This window comes from Geospiza fortis, unplaced genomic scaffold (genome assembly GCF_000277835.1).
Source record: "Geospiza fortis unplaced genomic scaffold, GeoFor_1.0 scaffold392, whole genome shotgun sequence".
In the NCBI taxonomy this organism is placed as follows: domain Eukaryota; kingdom Metazoa; phylum Chordata; class Aves; order Passeriformes; family Thraupidae; genus Geospiza; species Geospiza fortis.
Genome location: NW_005054541.1, coordinates 190,519 through 215,423, shown reverse-complemented (window position 1 = coordinate 215,423; position 24,905 = coordinate 190,519). Strand labels below are relative to the sequence as shown.

The window sequence follows — 24,905 nt, the reverse complement described above, 5'->3', positions numbered from 1 at the left end:
GCCCTGGGAGGATGCGGAAATCCTGGGCACGACACCTCCACCTTGTGCTGTGCCTGTGTCAACTGCTGAGGAGGGAAAAAAAAAAAAGAAAAAAAAAAGAAAAAAGCAAAAAAGGAAGCTAAATAAAAGATTTTTCCAGCCTCAACCTATCATCCCCACCAACCAAAAATTCACTTTCCCTGTTGTGGAGCTGCCACTGGAGTTTGGCCCTGGATTTTTCAGGGTGTTTCCCAACCATGGCAACTTGCAGTTTGTAAAGATGACCACTAAAATTTGCAAGTTAAAAACACTCTTTGAAATGCAAAGACGCTTTGTTACATAAAACCGGATTTATTGCCCCGGAGTGAATAGCTGAAATTTTATATATTATGCAAGATTTCAAACAGCGGCTGTAAAACTTAAGGTTTCAGCTCGGCGAGAGGAATGTTTTATGTGTAAATTTTTTAAGGTTTATGGGGTACGTTTTAATGAGGCCCAGGCTTTGCACCAGCAACAGCTCACGGCTGAGCTGCAGCCCCGTAATCTTGTTAGAAGAAGTGGCCTCCAGAGAATAACCAAACACTTTTCAACAACGAGGAGATTGGCTTGTACTCTTTTTCTGGGGCATGGGGAGCAATTCCCATGAAGGCAGTGGTGAATTTGGTGAATTTTTTCCTCTTGGATCTCATCTGATTGATGGGCAAGGAAAAGGAGTGCAGATATGCAGAGGGATGGGCTCTGGGATGGGTTTTGGGCAAGAATATTCATTTCTTGTGTGTGTTGAGAAAGGAAATGAATTTCATTCTGCTGTAGGGGATCAGTTCTACCTTAGATTTTGGGGGAGAATATTGATTTTAACTCTGTGCCCTTGTGCAGATGGTGAAGGCCATCCAGGTGCTGCGCATCCACCTCCTGGAGCTGGAGAAGGTCAATGAGTTGTGCAAGGACTTCTGCAACCGTTACATCACCTGCCTCAAAACCAAGATGCACAGTGACAACCTACTCAGGAACGACCTGGGGGGGCCCTACTCCCCCAGCCCCTCCTCCATCAGCCTCCACCCCCAGGTAATGCCTTAAAATTCCTCTCCAGTAACCATTGTTGCACTTTGGCCCACGGGGAGTTGCCAACAAGGTTTCAGGCTTGCTCTACAAGAGCTGTGGCCTCTTGAAAAGTCATCAGTCCATCCCCAAGAATTAAAAAATATCCTGTGCCTTGCTCATAGAATGCAATAAATGATTGTGTGGTGACTTTTCCTTTTTTTTTTTAATTTTTAAAGTCCTTTTTTGCATGTGTTGGCAGAGCTGCAGCCCCAGTGTTTGTGGCTCTGCAAGAGGCTCCTAAACTCTAATGTTGCAGCAATTAAATGTGAGAGCAAGGGAGCTGTGCAAGTGTGTGGGAATATAAACAAGACAGTTGCATTTTTTAATGAAAAAAATGCTAGTTGTTGGCAGGAAGGAGAGAAACATCAGGATTTTCTCTACTGTTTCTCTCTCACTTTTTGTTTTAAGGCAGCTCAAAGGATTTTTGGGTCTCAGGTTACCCTTTCTGGCTTCACTGCTCCTTTTTGTGTCTCAGCTGATCTTGCAGTTCTCCCCCAGCATGATCAACACTCCCATTGCTTCTTCTTTTGCACAATTTGGATTTCAGCTGGGAGAAAAAGACAATTGGTGTCTCAAAGATAGTGGAAGAGTACAAGGAAATGCCTGAGAACTGCAGAAATATCACCTGAAGCAGCCAAAAGAAGTTGAACCTTGGTGGCTTTTGGGCCAAAATAAGGGACTGTAACTCAATATTCAGAAAAGAAGCTGCCCATGGGTTGGGGTTTTCATGTGCATCTGCAGTGCAGGGAATAAATCTTGGCTGCTTGCATCCCAAAAAACTTGATGCTAGATTGTGTTTTCCTAGGGCATTTCCCTCTCTCAGGCACTTGGTTTTTGGGGTAGAAAAATAGAATTTAGGGTTGCACAATCCCACCAGAAATAACTGCAGTGAACCCAAAATAACCTAGGCAGCTCCTGGAGCTCTCTCTAAAAAGGAGGCAGGTGCTGGGACCTTCTCCAGGATTTTGGGGCACTTTTAAGGTGGTGGAAAGGAAGAACATATCATTTTTAGCAGCTCAGCTCCAGGTGCTGCAGAGTTTGAAGCTCCCAACACGATGAGGGAAAAGCCCCCCAGAAAAGTTCAGTTTCTTATTTAGGTTCCCTGAAAGCACCAAACCACTTAATCATTGATCTAAGAAACCCCATCCTCACTCTATATTCTAATAATCTCTAGAAATAGACTTATTATCCCTTTGCTGCTTTATGGAAGCATTCCTTATGATCAAAATTAGCAAGACACTTGCATAAAAGAGAACAATAATTGCTCAACGAGCATCTCGTTTGTAATTTATTAGTTTCTATTATTGTGCATTGCCATGGCAACAGCTCACATCCCGGGTGATGAGAGAGATGTTAGATATGAGCCGACAAAGCTCCCGGTCCCAGCAAATGGAGATGCACGTTTTTTATCAGTAATTTTCATGAAAATAATAAGTGAGGGAGTTAATGAGATGGAAAGCCGTCCTGTGGCTATTGTGAATTTTTCCCCCCCCTTCTTCCTTTTTTTTTTTTTTTTTCCAAAGTGTTGATCTAATTAGAATGCATCGGTCAGGAAAAGTAATGAGGATTTAGTGTCTCACAAAGAGGTGGGGATCATATCAGAAAATTAGCACAAGTCTTTGGAAAATAATCAGGCCCATGGAGAGGTACCAAGAGCTTCTGATTCCTGGAAACCCAGAGCTGCTGCCATTTCCCTTCTGGGCCAGACTTGAAAGTTGAGGAATTCAAGTGAGGATTTGGAGGCAGCTGTGAAATAAATGGGAACACACCCAGGAAAGACCCAACTGGAAGGGAAATGTTGGCTCAGCCCCTGAGGGATTTTCAGCAGGTGAAGCTGAAATATTCACAGAGATGGTTCACAAAAGAGTCACCATCTCATCTGGTCATGGATAAGGATAGACCAGTGACAACACAAAGGCAAATATTTTCCAACTATACCATGCCAAGTACTTGAGTGCTTAAACTCATTGAGTCTACTTGAGTTTGCATGGATAAAAAAGGGTGGAAATGCTCCATATCCATTAGTTGAGTTTTAGAGGCTAAGGATGCTCCAGAGAGCTGAAAAGTCATGGGATTGGTGTTTAAAAAATAGCAAGTGGGATCATTTCTCTAATTTTCAGCCTGTTGGTTTCATGCTGAGGGGACATGCATAGACCATTAATTCAGGATTTAAAAAAAATCTAAATAATGAAATATAATTAGTATCAATGAAGGAGGTGCCTCAGCAAATAGGTTTTCTTAGGGTTTGGAAAGAGCATCAATCATTTTGTGTTGAGATACACCAAGTTTGTAATGAAAGTGAAATATTTTAGGTTTTGGTTAAGTTTTTTTACCACAGGACATGTTAAAAAAATTACGGACACACAATAACAAGGATATCAACCAAAACTGGGAAAACAATATCTGGACCTGTCAAAATGTTATCTCAGGACAATCTGTTGGATTTCCCTGGTGTATCCAAAAAGGATGGTCCTTCTCTTGCTGCTATTTCTGCTTTCTAAGATGGAAAATGCAAGAATTTTTTGAGATGCAAAATGTCTGAGATGATGGGAAGATGAGAGAACACCCAGACAAGGTGTTTTGACTGTTGCTGAAATCTCATGTTTCCACATCCAGAGATGATCCCTGGTTCAAGGTGTTTTGACTGTTGCTGAAATCTTCTCATGTTGCCAGGTCCAGAGATGATCCCTGGTGTTGGCCAAGTTTGGGTGACAAGTCTGGGGCTTTCCCATGTGATGAGTCTTCCCTGAACTTTCATTACCAAAGATTTTTGTTCCCTCTTTTCTCCATTGCTTCCTCATTTTGTGCCTTGCTTTGTCTTGTGATTGAGTTGTTTCCTCTTTGTCCTGCAAGTCCACGAAGCAATCAATTCCTCTTCTATTTTTGTTGGTTGCTTTTCACTTGGCTTCATCCTTCTACCTCAAGTCCTCATTGGGCCCTTTTTAGCCCCTCCCTTTATTTAAAGAGCATTTTTTGAGCTGTTTCTGAACAGGATGGGAGAGGGGAGGTCCTTCTTTCATGGAAGAGGGAGGAAACCAATTTAAATCAATGTTTAATTTCAACTTTCCTTTGACATCAAAGGGGTCCTCATTGTTCTCCACTTGCAAGAAAAAAACATGTGCAGAACCAATCACATTGGGAAGCACAGCGCTGCCAGGGACATTTAAATGGAATCAAATTTTGGTTTTTTCAGCTCTTGTTTCAGATTGGCAGTGTCTGAATGGGCATTTCCAGGACAGCATTTCTTCTTCTCAGATTAGTTCTCCACAGAATCACAGAATGGTGTGGGTTGGAAGGGACCTTAACACCCATCTTGTTCCAACCCCCTGCCAAGGGCAGGGACACCTTCCACTGGCCCAAGCTGCTGGTGGACAGTTGGTTTGGTGGGACTCAGTGCAGTTCTTCTCTTTATAAACTTAATTTATCCAAGTTTGCCCTGTGAGCAGCCCTGCATTTCTCTTTATTTCAAGCCAACCTTTCCCTCATCTCCATGCACCCATCCATTCACAAAGGAGCTTTATGAATTATCCTACATGGCTTTGAGTTTGGCCCGCTCTTTCTTGGCAAACCCATGGGTTTATTTTTTTTCCTCCAACTAATCCCAATTTCCCCCAGCACAAGTAATTTTCAGAGTTAGGATGAGACAGAGATTTTACATGTGCTGTACCGCCCAAAACTGAATGTCTGTGTCACAAAGCACAAGGGCAAGGACAGCAGCTCAAGTAGCTCTGAATTTTAGCACTTTCTTACAATTTGGCACTTGGACATTTTCCTTATTGTAAGAAAGGGGTTTTTTTTGGTGTCATGTCCCAGATCTTTTTCTTCACTGAAGTGACTTTTAATTGGGAGAAATCTTGTTTTGCTGTTGATCAGTGCTGAGATGTGGGTCTGCAGAGACACCTAGTGATGCATTTGTTTCCACACTCAGATTTCAAAGTTGCCAAAAGCATTTCAGCTTGAGGGTGGTGCAGCACCAGCACAGGGTGCCCAGAGCAGCTGTGGCTGCCCCTGGATCCCTGGAATGTCCAAGGCCAGGCTGGGCAGGGCTTGGAGCACCCTGGGACAGTGGAAGGTATCCCTGCCATGGCAGGGGGTGGAACAAGATGAGCTTTAAGGTCCATTCCAACCCAAACCATTCTGTGATTCTATGAATTTCCTTGAGTCTCAAAATATAAAATATATAAAATATTTTCCACTGCAGAACAGAACAGCCTAACAGAATTTGGCTGACATTTGCAATCTGAGGCAATTGGTATGCAAAATATATATTTTTAAGATCTTCTTGGAGATATCTATATTTATTTGAAGGTGGAGCCTCCACTTCCATTGAGTCACTTTGGTTTCACCAAAGTTTTGTTGCAGAAAGACCATTAATTCCTTTAATAGCTCTTTCTAATAATTACCAATATTCTGCCTTTTTGGACACCAGTGAGATGGTGTTTTGGGAGAATTTTCCTCTACACCACAAAAACAAAGGCCATTTTTTTCATCACAAAATACAGTTGAAAATGGCTTTGACCACTGTATCTGGAAACAGCAGTTTCTTGTTCCCATTTTCTGGTATTCCAAATTGCTTCTTCCCAATGCAGTTCCAAAAATGATGTTCTGGATGCCCTTCTTTAGGAAAAATCGTGGAAAAACAAGGCAGGGGAGGAAAGCTAGAGGTCTTCAAGCTGCTCCAAACTTCTGGTTGCACCTGGCCATATCCAGCTGCTTTCTGCTGTTCTCCTGGGCCACATTTGGCTTTTTATGAATATTTGCACCGTGTTTATCCGCTGAATCCTTTACCAGGGCCAAATCCAAGAGTGTGCAGAAGAGACTGAATTTTGTTCTCTATATCCTGAGAGATATTAATTTCTCAAACTGGAAACTACATCCCCCAGAAGACTGGAGGTGGGGAAGGAATACTAAAAAAAAGTACAAGTATTTGACAGTCATATTTGCATTTTTAAAATTAATTCAGCAGTGGAAAGGAATGTCTGGGAATCGAATGAAAAATTCACAGCAATTGCAGCAAAAATTCCAGATAAGGAAAATAAGAGAAGTAACTTGTGGCAGAGGCATTGGGTCCAACATTTTGGAATTGGCATCACAGGAGGGGAAAGTGCCATGAGGGGGTTTTAAAAGCAAAAGCCTGACATTTATTGAGAAGGATGGCACAGGCAAAGCAGTGGTGATTGGTAGGGGAAAAGTTACATGAATGTGATGGGGAGAAGGGGAGAAAAGGAACAGATCTCAGGTTTTCCCCCCCAGCAATGGGAAATGCATTGAAGGGGACAAAGAGCACCCCAGCTCCCCAGGGGACAGCACAGCCAGGTCTGATGTGACATTGGTGCATTCAGAGTCCATCTCTGGAGTTCCATCACCTGGAGAAAGGGAGATGCAGCTTTCCCCACCCTGATCACATTTCCTTAGTTGGCTTTTCCAGTGTCATTGCACATCACTAATCCAGAGAGGTTCTCTTTCCTTAACCCAAATGATAGGGTTCTTGAAGAAATGCATCAAAACATAGGAAAATTTAATTAAAAGGTGGAAAAAATCCCCTTTGTTGACATTATGTTCAACACTTGAGAACCAGCTGGACACCAGGGAAGTGGTGCAGAATGGGAAAGTCAGTGGAAAAGGGACAAAAAAAAAAGTGCTGTTTTATTTCTATTCCAGTTGGGTGAGTTAGAGAGATGTAGTTATCTTTGGTTTATTTTAAAATGATCATTTTATCAATATTACCAATATTATTTGCAAAATCCTGCCCATGTGGAAGCTTGGAGTACATTGCCCCATATTCCCTCTGCAGCCTCAATTGTGGGACTCCTCCCTTCCCAAATGTCACATTAAATACTCAAATAGTCATTTAAATATTAAAATAAATAAATAATCATCCCATTTGGGGTCTTTTGGTGTTGCTCCAGAGATGGGCCTTAAAGTAAAATTACAGCTTTTGGCTCAAAAACTTGCCCATTTTTGCAAGAAATTAGCTTAAAGTTTCAAGGAGTGATATCAATGGGGTTCTATTATTATTTACTTTATTATTTTACTCTAAGGTAGACTGCGGTGCTCACCCTGAATTTTAGCAAAGGTTGCATCATCCAGTCCTAGTTAAAGCACCAAAAAAAGAGAAATGTTTGGAAAGAAAAAGATAAAATAAATTCCTTTTGGTCCCTCGTGATCTGTTTTTTTCCTTTCATATTTTTTTTTGTGGAAAAGAGTGCACAAAGAAAACTGCACAAAGAAAAAGAGTAACTACACAAAAGCTTGGTGAAGATGCTAAATGGGGGCTTTGCAGAGCATAAACCCTTATTTTTCCATGTTTTATTTTGTACTTGCAACAAACTGAAAAATCCCATTTCCTCCCATTTTTCCCCATCGAACCACCAAAATAAATTAAAAAAAAATTAAGGTAGGACAAAAAATGAAACTTTCATGCTGCAATTGACGTGTTTGGTGTTTTGCTTTGTGCAGGAGATGCTGCAGAAAACACTTTTCTGCCATTTTTCCCATTGAACCACCAAAATAAATAAAAAAAAAATTAGGGAGGGACAAAAACTAAAACTTTCATGCTGCAATGGACGTGTTTGGTGTTTTGTTTTGTGCAGGAGATGCTGCAGAGCTCTCCAGCAGCGCTGCCGCCGGCCTCCAACCCCCCTGCGGGCATCGTGGTGCCCGCGGCCTCTCTGCCCCCTGGCAACCTGGCCATGGGCACTGGCAGCAGCTCGCCCGCCATGCCAGGGAGGCAGAGCAGGGGAGGGGTGGGCAGGGGCACCCTGGGGGTTTGGGTACCCCCACACGTGTTTTTTGCCATAGGTGGAGCCTTGTACCAGCCCGTGACGATGGTGACGTCGCAGGGCCAGGTGCTCGCCCAGGCCATCACCCCTGGTGCCCTGCAGATCCCCAATGCCCAGGTAAGGCCTTGCCAGCTCCAGTCTGGCACTGCAGCAGGCAGAACCCCCCCATTTCTCCATTAATTCCATCCTTGGAGTGTCTTAAATTTTTAATTAGCAAGAAACGTTGATTAAACCCATCTGCCAGGTGCCTTTGGGGTGCCTAACAAATTATAGCAATGACCTAAGAAGTTATAATAGTGCTTATATTATTGTTATAAAATATTACAGCATATAATAATAATGTACATAATATTGTTTAGTGCAATATATAACAATATATGTACAATATACATTTATATACATATATATGTAACAATATCTGTTATTTGTAATGTGTGATAGAACATGGTATTTTATTCTGTATGCTTTATTATATACTGTGCATTGTACATATTGCATATTCTATACTCTATATTAATAATTATATATAGGATATATAAATATATAGATATATAGATATATATAAAAATAGATATTATTGCTGATATATTATACACTGGGACCACTGGCATTGCCTGTCCAGCACAGCAATCATGGCACTTGTGGGAAAAGCTCATTTTTAAGTCTTTCTTTCTGAATTTGGGGATATTTTTCAGCCATTTGCTCTGATTTTATTCCTTTTCTTTTTCCCTGACATTGCAATGAGTTATGCAATGATCCCTGCATTATTGCAGTGAGACAATGATTTGGAGCAGAGCTGAAATTATTAGCACAGCTTGTCCATGAGCTCTTCCCAACCCCAGGAATTTGGAAAAAAAAAAACCCTTCAATTTCTGTAACACTGCTTCCTGGGGGCAGAGCAGCAGAAATTCACCCCCATTATTCCTGAAATGCCCCATTTTAATTGCAGGAGCCTCTTATCAAACAATCAATAAACAGCATTTTGAAAAGAGGTGGCACCTCCCTGGCAGGTTTTTTTTTTTGCCTGTGCAATGCTTTAAAATTCTCTTTCTATAATATCTCTCCATTGCAGGTTTAAATCTTGCAGCAAAACCCTCTGTGGTGGGAAAAACATGTGCACAGGGAATATTGGGGCAGGGAGAGAGCCTGGACAAGCACCTTTGGATGCTCTTCCTGTGCCACTGGCATGATTTATTCAGCTGCAGCCCAGGGGAATCACAGGGACCTGCTGGCCTGATGTTTAATTCATCCAGGAGAAGTGTTTTGATGAAGACTTGGGGAAAAAAAATCCCTTTTTAACTCAAGTGCTTAGATTTCAGTTTGGTTCCTGAATCCTCATTAAAACTCCTCTTGCAGCAAGAGCTTCTTTTTCATTTCTGGGGGGCAAAAAAAGCAAATTTTGGCTCAATGGGCATGTCTCTCCTTGTGGTGGAAATCAGCTGGGTGAGGAACATGGGTTTGCAAGGGTTAGTGAGTGGCAGGGCTTTTTTTGACTTTCATTTGAGAAAATAATATTTTTGTGAGTTTTGGGGTATTCTTAATATATTTTTTCAGGTAAAAGTGTTTTCCTCTTAAAGCACACATTGAAATTGGCCATGGTGTCATCAGTACACTCCCCAACAGTGCCATTACCCCTTGCAAACCCTTGACAAAAAAAAAAAAAAGATAAAAAATACAGATCCTGGGAGAAAATCTGCATTTATGCAGATTTGGTGGAGCAGGAAAAGGGTTTTGGATGCTCCTATGAGTGCCAGGTTTTTATCACTCATCCCATTCCCATTTTGCTCATTTTTTTGGGTTGCCCATCACCATGTTCAAGCAATTCTCTCCCCATTCCTTTTGCCCTGACAGGTGAACCTGGATCTCACCTCCCTCCTTGATGGTGAGGACAAGAAGTCCAAGAACAAGCGGGGGGTCCTGCCCAAACACGCCACCAACATCATGCGCTCATGGCTCTTCCAGCATCTCATGGTGAGCACCTCAGCCACCAAAACACCCTGAAACGTGGGGAAAAAAGGACAAAAAGTCCAGAAATTCTCAAACGCAGGTGGTGGTTTGTCTGAATTTGTGTTTGGAGGTGCAAAGTGGTTTGTATTTTGGGAGTATTTTGGGAATTACCATTGTCAATGCAGGTGGGAAAAAAATATTCCCTTAAGGCAAGAAGAAGCACACAAATCTAGAAGGGGACTCCTGGGACTTTTTGAAGATGGATAATTGAGCAGTTTTTTGCAGTGAACAGCTCCATAATATCCATTTCTAGCAAGCTGGAATGTGAGAGCTGCTCTCAGGTAGGGTTTAGCACATCAGCCGCCAGTCAAAACACAGAATTGCAAAGTCACCCTGATTTGGGGGATTGGAGATGGAAGATGGAGGGAGCTTAGACGCAAACTGGATATTTTTGTGCATGAAGAGTTCTCTCTCATCAGCAGGGCTGGGAGAAGGGCAAAAAGCCAAAAATCCCATATTTCTTCCTGCATAATTCAGCCAAGAAATCACTTGGAAACTGAAACTGGTTGCAAAGACTGGCTCACTGGAAAGAGAGTGGTGGGAGATCCCCAAGGCACCAGTAATGCAGAAGGCAACAGCTCCAAGGAGCAACTTGTGGAAAAATCAGCCAGGACATGAAGCAGCAGCAGGTTGGGAACTTCCCAGCCTTTTTTTTTAGTGGAAAATTCTGGATTTATTGCAATGAGGACAAGAATGTTGCTGTCTTGTGCATCTCCTGTATTTCTGGAGGGCAGAACTTCAGATTTGCAGGCACAAAAAGGACTTTAAAGATCAGAAACTGCAGAGCAATTTTCTGCCAAGTGCTAGGAGAACCCCATAGTTTAAGATTTACAAAAGGGAATTGAATAACTGAAAAAAATTCTTCTGCTGGATGGTTGGATCTTTGCTAACAGCCCAGTCCTTGTGGTCAGAAGAAATTTGGGCTTCCCCATGAGATTTCTCCATCTGATGTCAGAGGTTATGTGGTTTTTAACCAAAAATTCTCATCATCTTACTGGAAGTTTTGGAGCACCAGCAGGAGGAAAGAATGCTGGAAATAATACACCAAAAAAGGGATCTTTCTGCCCAAAAATTGTGATTCTTTAACCACTGAGGCCCCAGCGGGAAGTGAATCTTCAGTGTGCATTGACTTTGGGTGGTGTCAAGGAAATCACAATTTTGGGGCTAACAGCTGAAAAACAAGTCATGGTAATTGTCACTGTTTTGGGGCTCCAAAACATGGCATGAGGGGCTGCTTTGATGATAATTTAATTTCTGGGGCTGGGAAAGAGCATTTTAGCACAGCTGGAAGGAGGTTGCTGAAGCTTTCAGTACTGCTGCCTCCCAGTGCAGATTCTCAGGGTGTTTCATTGATGTCTCTGACAATAAAGCAGCAAAAAGAGCAAAAAACTGCTTTTGAAGCACAAATCTAATGTTTACCAACAACCATCACTGGAAAATTGCTAGAGTAAAGAAACCCCAAGAACATTTTCCTTCAAGGAAAGCATTTGATGGAGAGCCTTGGAAAAACCCTAAGTGCCCTAAGCCCTAAGGAAATCTTGATGCTCTTGAATGCCACTCTTCAATCTTGCATTCAGCAAATGCAAGAAGCCACCAAATTTGTGGGGGGAGGTAGGAAAAGCAGGTTTTCATTATTTTTCACTCAGGGATGACATTTTGCATGCAGGGATGCAATCTTGCTGCCCCATCTCCCTTTTTTTTCCAGCACCCCTACCCCACAGAGGATGAGAAGAGGCAAATTGCTGCCCAAACCAACCTGACCCTCTTGCAAGTCAACAACTGGTGAGCAGATACTGGTGTCCCACTCAGTCATTTTGCTGGCTTTAGGACCTTTTCCACCCTGTTTTGGTGCTGTATGATGTTTTTTTGTGGAGTAACTTGGATGGTTAAGGCTGATTCTTGGGGTGTCCTGCACGGGGCCAGGAGCTGGACTCAATGATCCTGATGAGTCCTTCCAACTCAGCCTATTCTGTGATTTTGTGACTCTGGGATTTCTGGGAGATGAGCTCAGTGGTGTTTAGTGCCAGCACTGGTTTGCAAGGTCTCAGTGCCCTCTCCTGGCAAATCCAACGTGCAGCATTCTCCCAGCTCAGCACGAAAAATTAATGCAGAGCTATAATGTAGCTGTCTTGGTTTGGAAAGACAGGAGTCTGCTAAGGAAGGCAGGAGCCTCCCCTGAAATGGAGAATGTAAACCCTCCCCACTCCTCTGAATTTCTATAAAATTGAAATTAAGGGGCTGTCAAGCAAAAAATATGGGAGCAGGAAGTAACAGTTCTTTAATAGGGAAGAAAATAAAAGGATAAAATAAACAATGCAGTAACTAAACCAACACTGCCAGAGTCAGAACCCAAGCTGACACCCTGTGGGTCAGGGTGCGGCCAGCAGTCCCATTGGAATTGTGGCTCAGCCCTCCTGCAGTGTCAGGGGTGGTTCTGCTGGAGCAGGGATCCTGGAGAAAGGTGCAGTCTCTGCCTCTGAAGATCCAGGGGAAGAGGCAGCTGCTGTTCCTCTGGGAAATCCAGTGGAGAAGCTGTGCTGGTGTTCCAGAATCTCAGATTATATCCAGGTAGGAATGCTTGGCTCCTCCCTCTGAGCTCACGTGTCCCAATGGGATGCTGTAGTTCTTATCAGCCATGCAGTGACATTCAATGGCTGTTATCAGCAGATGTCTCCCTGGATGTGGAAGAGACATTTGGAGTGGGTGTGGATGTGGAAGGAGGGGAAGGATTGGGTGTGGAAGAGATAAGGAAAACTGCCCACTTGACAAAAGACAAGCGCCATACAGATGGTGATGGAATACATCTTGCCTTGCAATCTGGGACAGTGCCATAGCGTTGTTTTGACTCGGTGTTGGTGTAACAGCTCTCACTCACTGCAGCGCTCTCTCTTTCCCACGGAAGGTTCATAAACGCCCGGCGGCGCATCTTGCAGCCCATGCTGGACGCCAGCAACCCGGACCCAGCCCCCAAAGCCAAGAAAATCAAATCCCAGCACCGGCCCACGCAGAGGTTCTGGCCCAACTCCATCGCTGCCGGCGTCCTGCAGCAGCAGGGGGGCAACGCAGGGACAAACCCTGATGGTAAGGACAAGCCCCAGTGCCCCTGCCCTTCTAGGCCATGCATTAATTATTAATTGGTAATTTCTAGAGGGTCTTTATTGAGCTGTGGGGAAACACAAGAGGTTCTTACAAGAAGGTCCTTCCAGCTGGCCACCAGGATGATGATCACCCACTGAGGGGCATGGCCTGGGTCATCTCCTGAGGAGCTGGGGAAGGGAGGGAGGGGAGATGTGAAAAGGTGGAGATGAGAAGACAGATTGAGACAAAATGGGGAGAAGATGAAGAGAAAATAGATGAAAATGAAGAGAAGAATAGAGGTGATGATGATGATGAAGAGAGATGATGAACCAAGAACAGATGAGGAAAATGAAGAGAGAAGATGAAGAGAAAACAGATGATGAAAAGGAAAAGAAGAATAGAGAAGGTGATGATGATGAAGAGAGATAATGAACCAAGAACAGATGAGGAAAATGAAGAGAGAAGATGAAGAGAAGGTGAAGAGAGCAGAAATGAACGTACACCAGACGAGATGAAGAGAAGGAAAGCTAGGACTAGAGAGAAGATGAAGAGAAGATCTGCCCAACCAATTTGGGCATCTACTTGCTCAGAACTAAGGATTCGTGTTATTTAATGATCCATTAGTTAAAAAAATTAAGGATTGGACCTTAGGGAGTGACAGGGGTAGGTGGGACACCCTATGGGTGAAACTTTCCAAGCTTTTCACTTGAGTTACTCCTGTTTTTTGCACTTCTTTTGTCCTTTCTGTGTTAGCTGGGGAGTCCTTATTTCTGTGCTTTTAATTCCAGGCTCACTCAGCATGGACAACCTCCAGCCCCTCTCATCAGCCACTGCCACCATGGCCATGCAGCAGGCAATGCTGGCAGCCCACGACGACTCCCTGGATGGCACTGAAGAGGAGGAGGAGGATGAGGAGGACGAGGACGAGATGGAGGAGGAGGAGGAAGAGGAGGAAGAGCTGGAGGAAGAGCCTGGTGGCCTCCCAGCAGCACCTGGTGCTGACCTTGGTTTGGACCACAGTGACTCACTGGAATAGCTCCTCCTGCACCCTCCCAAATCATTGACAGCACCAGATACAAAACTCCCCCCAAAATGCAAAAAAAATAAAGGCAAGAAGAAGAAATTAGTGAGAAAAAAGCAAACTGGCAGCGCTGGCAGAGGCCCTGGCTGCCCCAGGAGCACAGGGACCACCATGGCAGCGCACGGCAGTGGACACACGTTTACAAGGCACATATTGTGGCCAGATTAATCTTTTATTTCAGGTTTTGTTTTCCTTTTTCCCTTCATTTTTTGGTAAGCAAAAGCATTTTTAGGGAAAGTTGTTTTCCCCACGTGACGCTCGGATGCTGTTGGGCAGTGGTGGGTGGGCCACTGCGTCCATCCCTTGGATTTCTTGGTGCAAAGAAAAGCCAAACCAACCCCAGGACTTGATGCTTTTTGGATTTTTCCCCCAGAAAGGTCATTCACAGGCATAAATACTGGCATGGAGGGGGAAAAAAATAATCAGCGAGTGCAAATTCTGCTATATCCAAGGAGGGTTTGGTGCTCGACTCATGGGATTGCCCAAACCTCCCAACTTTGGCCCCAGTGCTGAGGCTGCTTGGTGACTCTGGACACAACTTTCTGGAAAAGGGAGGAAATTCCTCCAAATCTTTTAATTTATGTGCTAAAACCTCTGCTGAATCTGGGAAAATCGAACTCACCTCATTCTTGTCCTTAAGGGCCGAGATTGGAGGCAGAGTTGGGGCAAAGGCTGCCGGAAGTAAAACTTTTCCAAAGGCATTTTGGCACAGAGCTAGTTAAAAATGGGGAAAAAATTGGTTTAAAAAAACTCAAGATTTCACCCAAAATTGAATGGCGATGCACGAGACTCGCCTGGGTGGAAGGAAACTAAGTATTGTTGCTTAAAAGATGATTTCTCCCTGGTATTGTCCCTCCACATGGCAAAATGGTGGAGCTTTAGCCCCGTGGGGGAGGGCAACTGCCAAAAACCCTGTATTTTGGGTTTTTTAATTTTGAATGCTAGCAAAAGGGTGGATTCACCTTAAAATGTGGCATGGGAGGAAATGCAAAAGCAAACCAGGGCAAAAATAAAGGAATTGTCTTCTGCAGGTTCCTGCTCTAAATGTGAGATTCTAGGAGAAGGATCATTTTCTTGGAGGCTTTTTGCCCATATTGTCCTTTTTTTTTCCTGGCTCTTGAAGAGTTGACAAAAGAACCTGAACAAGAGCTGGGATTAAAAAAACAAGTGATGCAATGGGCAGAAATGCCTATTTTTGGATACTGATCTGGCGTGAATGTAATCTGTAATTTCATAAAGGATTTCATTGTAATTTAGTATTAATTCCTGGCCATTTATTATAAAGTGCTACAAGATGAGGGGTCGCACCTGTATTTTCTTGGCAGCTTCTTCCTTTGAGTGGAGAAGACCCAAAATGCAGGAATAACCCCCCAAAATGGGCAAAACTCCCCTTATAAAACTAATTTATCCCCAAAATGGGTGGATGGACCCAAATTGGTAATTGAGTGATATAGAGAAAATTAGATTTATACTTCCAAAACTGATGGTCAAAAACCAAAAATGAAAATTTTCCCCCTCAAATTAGCTCCAATGAAATTTTGCCCACTAGTGAATGATGCACACCCCAAAATGAGCTGTTCTCTCCAAAAATGAGTGATTCTCCCCCAGAAGCTCCCCCAAAGTGTTCCAGACAACCCCAAAATGAGTGACGGTCTCCAAAAATGAGGGATGCTCCTCAGAATCAAATGATGACCCAAAAGGGGCTAATGTCTCTCTGAAATGAGTGATTCTCCCCCAAAATGGTGCTCACTCCAAAAGGAGTTGTATTCTCAAAAAATTCTCCCTCAAAATGAGTGACATGGCCCCAGAGGATGCTGTCCCAAACTGGTCCTTCTGGAAATGAGTGACTTCCCCCAAAATGACTGAATTTGCCCCAAAATGGACAACCCTCCAAAAACGAACAACAACCCCCAAATTAGGCACTCTTCCCCAGAATGAGTGACAAACCCCAAAACAGAGCAAATCTTCCCCAAATGGAAGCGATGGAAGCCTCCCTGTCCCTTAATGAGCCATTCCTTAATAATGAATTGATTTTCTGGGTGATGTTTGCACAATTTTTAGCAGAAAATTGGGCCACAGAACTATGAAAAAATGTGAAAAATCCCCAAGAATGGAATTTAATCTGAATTTTGCCCCTCCAATGGTGGCAGCTGCACCCAGCAGCTCGTTAGCCAGAAGTTTGTGTGTTTTTTAGAGATTCCAGAATATTCGTGAGCAAAGTCTATGTTGGGATTTTTTTTTTTTTTGCTTAAAACCATCATTTTCCTATCCAAAAGTTGCAAAGCAGCGCCAGGAGCAAGGGGAGACACAGACACCGGACACCAGCTGCCCAATTAATGTAAGGAATTCTTTATTCCCAGCTGTGCAAAGGGGGAAGTGCAGGGTGGGGCAGCCACGGGGGGGTGACCCTTTTTCCTGGGGTTTGGCCCCGTTTTGGAGGCGCCGGGGTGGGAGTGTGGGGGCAGCACCGCGTCAGGTCGGGCAGAGCACTGCAGAGAGAGAGAGAGAGAGAGAGAGAGAGGGGCTGGGGGGCTGGGGCACTGCACGGGGGCACCGAGGGTGCAGTGAGGCAGGAGGATGCACAGGGATGCACAAGGATGCAGGAGGATGCACTGGAATGCAGGAGGATGCACAGGGAGGCACAGGGGGGTGGGGGGAAGCATGGAGGTGCATTGGAATGCAAGAGGATGCACAGGGATGCAGGAGGATGCACAGGGATGCCCAAGGATGCAGGAGGATGCACTGGAATGCATAAGCAAGCACAGGAATGCACAGGGATGCAGGACGAGGCATTGGAATGCAGGAGGATGCAGAGGGATGCAGGAGGATGCACAGGGATGCCCAAGGATGCAGGAGGATGCACTGGAATGCGGGATGATGCATTGAAATGCACAAGGATGCACAGGGATGCATTGGAATTAAGGAGGATGCATTGGGATGGAGGAGGATGCACAGAGATGCAGGAGGATACACAAGTGTGCACAGGGATGCAAGAGGATGCACAGGGATGCAGGAGGATGCACTGGAATGCATAAGCAAGCACAGGAATGCACAGGGATGCAGGACGAGGCATTGGAATGCAGGAGGATGCACTGGAATGCAGGAGGATGCACAGGGATCCATGAGGATGCACTGGAATGCAGGAGGATGCACAGGGATGCACAAGGATGCAGGAGAATACAGAAGTGTGCATGGGGATACATTGGAATGCAGGAGGATGCACAGGGGTGCAGGAGGATGCATTGGAATGCAGGAGGATGCACAGGGATGCATGAGAAGGTGCTGTGATCCATGAGCAAGCACAGGCATGCACAAAGATGCAGGAGGATGCACAAGGATGCAGGAGGATGCATTGGAATGCAGGAGGATGCACTGTGATCCAGGAGGATGCACAGGCATGAAGAAGGATGCAGGAGGATGCACAGGTGTGCAGGGGGATGCACAAGAATGCACAGGGCAATGCTGCACGAGGGTGCACAGTGACACACAGGGCTGCACTGGGCTGCACGTGCATGGACAGTGGTGCCCAAGGGTGCCAGGGGTTGCACGAGGACAGAGGAGTGAGCACAGGGACACACACAGGGACAGGCAGGAGGGCACAGGGACACACGAGTGTGCCCCACATGCACAGGGGGTCAGGAGCAGAAAGGCTGCACAAGTGTGAACGAGGCACTTGGGCACATGAGGATGCAGAAATGCTGCAGGAGGCTGCACATGGGATGCAGGAGGAACATGAGAGGGATGCACAAGCGATGCACACACACAGCAGTGCACAGCAGGAACATGAAGGACACAAGAGGACTCAGGAGGATGAACAAGAGATGCACAAGAGGCATGTGGGAGATGCACAGGGATGCACAAGGATGCCCAGGAGATGCAGGAAGATGGATGGGGATGCCCAAGGGAGGCAGAGGAGGGTGCCTGATGGGGTGGTGGGGGTGAGGGAGGGTGCACAGAGGGTGATGAGGCTGTGTGGATGAAGCAGATGGGCCCAGGATGGGGCAGGAAGCTGCACAGGCACCTCCAGAGACAGACAGCTGTCTGAGGACAGGAGAGCTGTACAAAGAATGCCTGAGGGATGTGCAGGAGATGCACTCAGGATCCCTGAAGGATGTGTGGAGGATGCAGCAGAGATGCAGGAGGGATGCAGGAAGAGTGGCACAGGATTTATCTGGGATTCTCCAAGGATGCATGGAAGATGCAAAAGGGACGAATGAGGTTGCAAGAGGGACGGGCAAGGGATGCAGTGGGAGGCAGGAGGATGCAGAAGGGATCTGTGGTGGAGGCACAGAGCTGCAGAGGAGCTGAGTGAAGGATGCACGAGGCTGCCTGGGGCAGGAGCAGGTACCTTTGAGGATGTAATCCGTGAGCAGAGTGGGCACCTTCTCATTCCCCTCCTTCATGGCAAACAGGACTGTGGGGGAGAACAAAGCTGTGAGCCTGGCCCTGCTGCCCCCCAAATGCCCCTTTCCCCCCCAAACCAGCCCCACAGTTGCCATACAATTTCCCCATACAGTTTATGCATCAGGTCTGGGAACACCCACACAAAAAGGCCCAAAAAGGACTTCCACCCCCAGTTAGCCAATCTGTGGCAGTGCAGAATGGGTGATTTACCCCAAACTAACACTGGTATAGGGAGAAGAAACTGGAGGAGGTGTTGGCTGCCAACCAGCTGTGCTGTAGTGATGCAAACCAGAGGTTTTCCCCACCAAGTGGATTTGTTGCAATAACGATGCAGCCTGGGTGGTAGCACCTTAAACTGCCCAGGCTGCAATGCTGCAAAAAATCCCCCAAACTGGTTGTGCTGCAATGATAGCCCAAATTGCAGCCACTGAAGCAAAGAAAAATGTGCCTTTGTGTCCCCAAAACATGTGATGGTGACCCAAACCAGCAGCTTGAATGAATACTCACTGTTGGTGAGCATCTGCAGGTCCTCAACGGAGGGTGGTGAGCCCTTCTTCTCATAGGGAATCACCGTGTTCAGGTACTGCAAAAACAAAAGCCACCCCAAAAAACACCCCAATGGCACAAAACTACCCGGGTTTTGCATCCTCTTGAGACAAATTTGTGCAAAAATAGAGTATTTCTGCAAAATTCCTGCAATTGCATTTAATTTGCAGGTATTTTGGGGAGTGCTGAACTAACTGGGTGCTGCAAACTCCACCCAAATCCATCCCTCCTCAGGGAGGACTTTTTGGGGTGAAAACAGGTAATTTTTTTCAAGAGGGATTAGCAGGGTGTAGGGGATGGGGCAGTGTTGTAAAATGGAGAAAGGTTTTAACAGGGGGTTGGGGGATGCAGGGGAATGGGGAATGCAGGGAGGAGGAGTGAAAACAAACAGATTTGGGCAATTTTTGGTGGGGGGGAAGGGCACCTGCTTCTCGTTGGTGGTAGGGCCAAAGGTCTGGCGCAGGCCGGAGTGCAGGATGCTGGAGATGCCCTCCATGCTGAAGCGCTGGGGGGACAACCAGGTGTCACCCTGTCACCTCCCAGGACAGCGACATCACCGGTGGCACCTCCCCTGCCACCAGCATCCCCACAACGCCCTGCCTCCCACATCCACACCCTGCCCAGATCCCTGCACCCTGCTCCATACCCCATCCCATATCCCTTTGTGTCCCGGCTCCAAGTGCCCCTGTCCCTGCATTCCCCCTCTCCTGTGTCCTTCCCATGCCACTCTGCCCCATACTGTTGCTATTCCCATCCCATTATCCCATTATCCCATTATCCCATCCCGTCCCATCCCATCCCATCCCATCCCATCCCATCCCATCTCATCCCTCATCGCCTCACCCTCATGTCCCTCTGCCCCACCCTGTCACTATTCCCATCCCATTATCCCATCCCCTTCCATCCCCTTCCATCCCCTTCCATCCCCTTCCATCCCCTTCCATCCCCTTCCATCCCCTTCCATCCCCTTCCATCCCTTTCCATAGGCTGCAGTCATGACCTAACATTGTCTTCCAGACATGGGGAGTAGTAGCACACCTTCCTCACGGAAATAAACCCTATTGCCTCCTCTGCTGTGCTCTTTTATTCCAGAAGTGTCTTTGTGTGTTCAATTATCACTTTTTAAAGTCTCCTTGTTAACTGTGAAATGGCAGAGAGTAGACTTGTCCCACCATGACCCACAAATAACACAAGGGTGGCCAAATCCTGCAGTGGCACTTGGGGGTGGAGGTAAGCCTAGGAATTGTTCTCTCCTGACACTGGGATCACAAAAAGGTGATGACAAGCATGTGGCTAAAAATGCAGCTTGAATTTAATTTAAATTTAATCTTTCAAATAGTGTAGTCTGGTAGGAGCCCTGCCCGGGCACAGACCCCTGGTGTCCCGGGACATCGCCAACAGCCGCCCCAGCCCTGCCCGGGCACAGACCCCTGCTGTCCCGGGACATCCCCAAGAGGGGCTGGATGGACTTACAGCCCGCCTCGTTCCACCTTCCAGGGACACCTTCCACTGTCCCAGGCTGCTTCAAGCCCCATCCAGCCTGGCCTTGGGCACTGCCAGGGATCCAGGGGCAGCCACAGCTGCTCTGGGCATCCTGTGCCTGGGTCTCACTGCCCCCATAGGGAAGTTTCTTCCCAATATCCCATCCATCCCTGCCCTCTGGCAATGGGAGCCATTCCCTGTGTCCTGTCCCTCCATCCCTTGTCCCCAGTCCCTCTCCAGCTCTCCTGGAGCCCCTTCAGGCCCTGGAAGGGCTCTGAGCTCTCCCCAGAGCCTTCTCTTCCCCAGCTCTCCCAGCCTGTCACCCCAGCAGAGGTGCTGCAGCCTTTGGGGCATCTCCGTGGCCTCCTCTGGACTCGCTGCAGGCAGTGCCATGCATGGGGAAAGGAGGAAATGCCTGGTGCAGTCAGGAACACCCCAGTGCAGTCAGTGAAACACACACTGCAGCCATTAAAATGCATCTCGTGCTGAGCGAGATGGGCTCTGCATTTTCTGAGACAGCAAGAGATAAACCCAGAGTGCAATCACTGATATGCTCAGAGCCATAAACGATGTGCCCAGAGCAATTAAGGGACTTCTGGCACCATTAGTGACATGCAAGGTGCACTCAGTGATATTCACAGTGCAATTAGTGACAGGCAGGCTGTGATTAGTGACATGTGTGGTGCAATTAGTGACACGTATGGTGCAATTAGTGACATGTATGGTGCAATTATTGACATGTATGGTGCAATTAGTGACATGTATGGTGCAATTATTGACATGCATCGTGCAACTGGTGACACGTACGGTGTGATCATGGACATGCATGGTGCAATTAGTGACATGCACAGTGCAATTAGTGGCATGGTGGGATTGGTAACCTGCACAGTGAGATAAAGAGCAGAGCAATGAGTGAAGTGCCTGGGCTTGCTGGTGACACAGCCCTGGCCAGCAGTGACAAATCTCACGTGCGTGGAACGCCCCATGCAGAACACAAAGGCTCCTGGTGACCCCCACGTGCCTTTCCACACCAGAAGCCACATCCCTGTGCTCTTCACAGTTTTTGCCAAGAGCCCTTCTGGCCAAGTCCCAGAGCAAGCCAGCACTGAGGCCCGGAGAGACTCAGTTGTCCAAATTGGTTGGAATTGTCCCCAAAAAGTGACTGGCCTGGGCTTTGCTGGCCGTACCTTCGTGGGAGCAGTTGTTGTTGAAGGCAGGGGAGAAAGCATGCAGCTCCCGCAGCAGGATGGGCTCCGTGCCCCCACCACCACCTTTGCCTTCAGCATCAGCCTTGGTTTCTTCCTCCTCCTCCTCATCCTCCTCCTCCTCCTCTTCCTCTTCACCCTCGGGGTCAGCCTCGGGGTCAGGTGAACTCTGCATGAGCTCCTCCAGCTCCTCGATGACCTGTGGGCATCAGTGACCTCCCTGTGCACCTGCATCCAACCTGCACCCTGCACCCCAAACATCCTGCACCCACACCTGCAACTGCTCCCTTCATCCTGCACCTGCATCCTCCACCTCCATCCTCCATCTGCAGCCTGCTCCCTCCATCCCCCATCCTTATCAGCATTCTGCATCCTCCCCTTCATCTTGCATCTGCATTCTGCTCCTGCATTTACACCCATCTGTACCCTGGCTCTTGCATCTGCATCCCACACTCCCGCCTCCATCCAAATCCCACATTCCATGGACACTGAGGACCTGCACCCACGTCTAAATCTGCATCCTGCACCTGGCTGCATCCTGCTCTCTGCACCCACCTCCTCCTCCTGCATCTTGTAGTTGCACCTGCATCTACATTCTCTATCCTGCATCCACACCCTGCTGCTGCCTTCACATCCCCCTCCCCACATCTGTACCCTGCATCTGGCACCCCACATATGGACCCTGCACCCTGCACATCCTGCAGCCCACATCTGCACCCCACATCTGCATCCTGCATTTGGCACCTGCATCCTGCACCCCACATCTGCATCCTGTCTCCACACCAGCACCTGCAGCTGCCTCCCACCTCTGCCCCCCACAGTTTTATCCTTCTCCCCCCATTTTGTACAGCAGCACCCACAGCCCACCTTCCCACGTGCACCCAAATCCCCCACCAGCCCCACAGCCCACACTTCTGCCTACATCCACGTTCCAGGTCCTGCATGCCCCACCCCATAAATGTTGGGATTTGCCTTTTTCTTGTGCTTTCAGCTCGTGGCCATGGGCTGAGGTGGCCAAGCCTGGCTTTTGGAGGCCATGCAGGGCTCCAGGTGCCCCTGGGTACCTGCTCAGCTGTCAGCAGCGGCTCCTCGTTGATCCCAGAGTCCTGCTCACTCCTCTCAGTCAGCTCCTCCTCCTCTTCCTCCTCCTCCTCCTTCCCACCGAGCTGCAGGAGACACAGGCTGGGCAGCCTGGGTGGCACCACAGGCCCAGCCTGGTGTGGGCATGGCCCCAGCAGGGACAGAGCCGTGGCATGGGGACATGGCGGGTGGCATGGGGACATCGAATGGGACATGCTGGATTGAGGGTATTGCATGGAGATGCTGGATGGGGATGTTGGATGGGGCTTTGGGCAGGGACACTGGACAGCACTGGAGATGGAGGTGCTGCAGGAGATGGATGGAGATGTTGGACAGGGAGTGCTGGATGGAGATTGCAGAATGGAGCCAGGGAGTAGGAAGAAGTCAGGGAGAAGTCCAGAGGTGCTGGATGGAGAGTGGGGTTGGACACGCTCGGTGGAGACACAGGGGATGCTGGAGATGAGGGCTGGTGGGGCTGAATGGGAGAGGTCTGATGGAGACACAGGGTGGGGACACCAGGTGGGGATGTGGCAGAGGGGACACCACCAGGGAACAGATTGATGGAGATGTTGGGTGAGGGGACATCTTCTTTTTCCCCACCTTCACCATCTCTTTTCACCTTTTGAGCAGAAAACAACCCAAGGAAGTTATCTTCTCTTCCCCCTTCAGCAACACATCCAAATGGGTTCAATTCCATGGATATTGGGACATTTGTACAACCCCAAAAAGCAGCCATTGACAGCACATACTCACTACAAATGAAAACCCATTTTCTACCCCAAAACCACCCACCCCAATGTGGCATGGGGGCAAACTGGCACAGGCCAGGTGCTAAACCAACCCTTCGTGGGTGGTTTACAGTGCCATGATGGCTGCTGAGCCTCGGGGCTGACTGACAGCTGTCAATCACACCCAGGGGACCCTGCGGGGATGTCACAGCCGTACCTGGGGGTCGGTGCCATCGAGGGCCTCGGTCCCAGGGAGCTGCCACGGCCGGGGGGAGCCCCGGGGGGCAAAGCCATCGGTCAGAGCATCCCAGACCCTGCAGGGAGGTGGGTGGTCAGTGCTGAGCCCAAAATGCTGCATCTCAGACACACAGCCCAGAAATGGCACGCCAAGATGCTGCAAAACATCCCGAAATGCAGCCCAGAAACATCCCAAAATGCAGCCCAGAAACATCCTGAAATGCAGCCCAGAAACATCCTGAAATGCAGCCCAGAAACATCCTGAAATGCAGCCCAGAAACATCCTGAAATGCAGCCCAGAAACATCCTGAAATGCAGCCCAGAAATATCCCAAAATTCAGCCCAGAAATTTCCCAAAATACAGCCCAGAAACATCCCAAAATGGAGCCCAGGAACATCCCAAAATACAGCTTAGAAACATCCCAAAATGACCTCCAAAAATCCCCAAACACCACTGAGATGCCTGAAACATCCCAAAACACCCCAAATGATATCCTAGAAAACCCCAAATGCTGTCCTAGAAGACCCCAAAGCCTCTCAAAACAGCATCACGAAATCCTGCCTTGAAATACCCCAAAGTACCCAAAAATGCTGCCCCAGCACCTGAGATACCCCCTAAATGTCCTTTTGAAATGCTGCTATCAAAACACTCCCAAAGGCCACAGCAATGTCCCAAAATGTCTCTAAATGTCCCCAAATGCCACTCAAAAATCACCACGATGCCCTGAAGTGGCACAAAACATTATCTCAAAGCAGCCCCAAAGCCCCAGGATTCTCTGAAAGGCCCCAAAACACCTCAAAATGCTGCCCTGGAATATTCCAGACTGTCCCCAAATGCTCTTCTGAAACACCCCCAAAATGCCACCCTGTCATGTTCCAACCCCCTCACTGAAATACCCCAGAAATCCCAAAATGGCACTTTTCAACACCTAGAAATACCCTAAAATGTTTTCCTGAAATAGTGACCAAAAGAGGAGAAAATAGAGAAGGAAAAGAGGGAAAAAAGGAAAGGGGGGAAACAGGAGATAAGAGGAAAAAAAGGGGTAAAGGAGAAGATGGAAAAAAAGGCAAAAAATGGGGAAAGAAGAAGTGGAGGAAGGAAAATCTGGGTAAAAGGGGAGAAATGGAAGAAAAATGAGAAGGAGGGAAAAGAAGAAAAATGGTGGGTAATGGAGAAAGAGGAACAAAAGGGAAG

At 47.2% G+C, this 24,905-nt stretch overlaps 2 protein-coding genes across 2 annotated transcripts in view; one reads left to right on the top strand and one right to left on the bottom strand.

Annotated features, from left to right (window-relative positions):
- Positions 1–15,341, top strand: part of PKNOX2 (PBX/knotted 1 homeobox 2) — a 48,743-nt gene extending 33,402 nt beyond the window's left edge. Inside the window, exons 8-14 of the mRNA XM_031063890.1 lie at positions 856–1,044; positions 7,674–7,806; positions 7,882–7,979; positions 9,714–9,833; positions 11,575–11,651; positions 12,772–12,950; positions 13,736–15,341. Coding sequence (XP_030919750.1) covers positions 856–1,044; positions 7,674–7,806; positions 7,882–7,979; positions 9,714–9,833; positions 11,575–11,651; positions 12,772–12,950; positions 13,736–13,983 — 1,044 coding nt within the window. The 3' untranslated portion in view covers positions 13,984–15,341. The remainder of the gene's footprint in view (positions 1–855; positions 1,045–7,673; positions 7,807–7,881; positions 7,980–9,713; positions 9,834–11,574; positions 11,652–12,771; positions 12,951–13,735) is intronic.
- A 1,013-nt stretch (positions 15,342–16,354) lies between these two features.
- The window catches only part of FEZ1 (fasciculation and elongation protein zeta 1), a 15,008-nt gene continuing 6,457 nt past the window's right edge, over positions 16,355–24,905 (bottom strand). Inside the window, exons 3-10 of the mRNA XM_031063902.1 lie at positions 23,691–23,787; positions 22,730–22,831; positions 21,648–21,864; positions 20,374–20,390; positions 19,403–19,507; positions 18,940–19,015; positions 18,377–18,442; positions 16,355–16,517 (exon numbers count right to left, since the gene is read on the bottom strand). Coding sequence (XP_030919762.1) covers positions 16,501–16,517; positions 18,377–18,442; positions 18,940–19,015; positions 19,403–19,507; positions 20,374–20,390; positions 21,648–21,864; positions 22,730–22,831; positions 23,691–23,787 — 697 coding nt within the window. The 3' untranslated portion in view covers positions 16,355–16,500. The remainder of the gene's footprint in view (positions 16,518–18,376; positions 18,443–18,939; positions 19,016–19,402; positions 19,508–20,373; positions 20,391–21,647; positions 21,865–22,729; positions 22,832–23,690; positions 23,788–24,905) is intronic.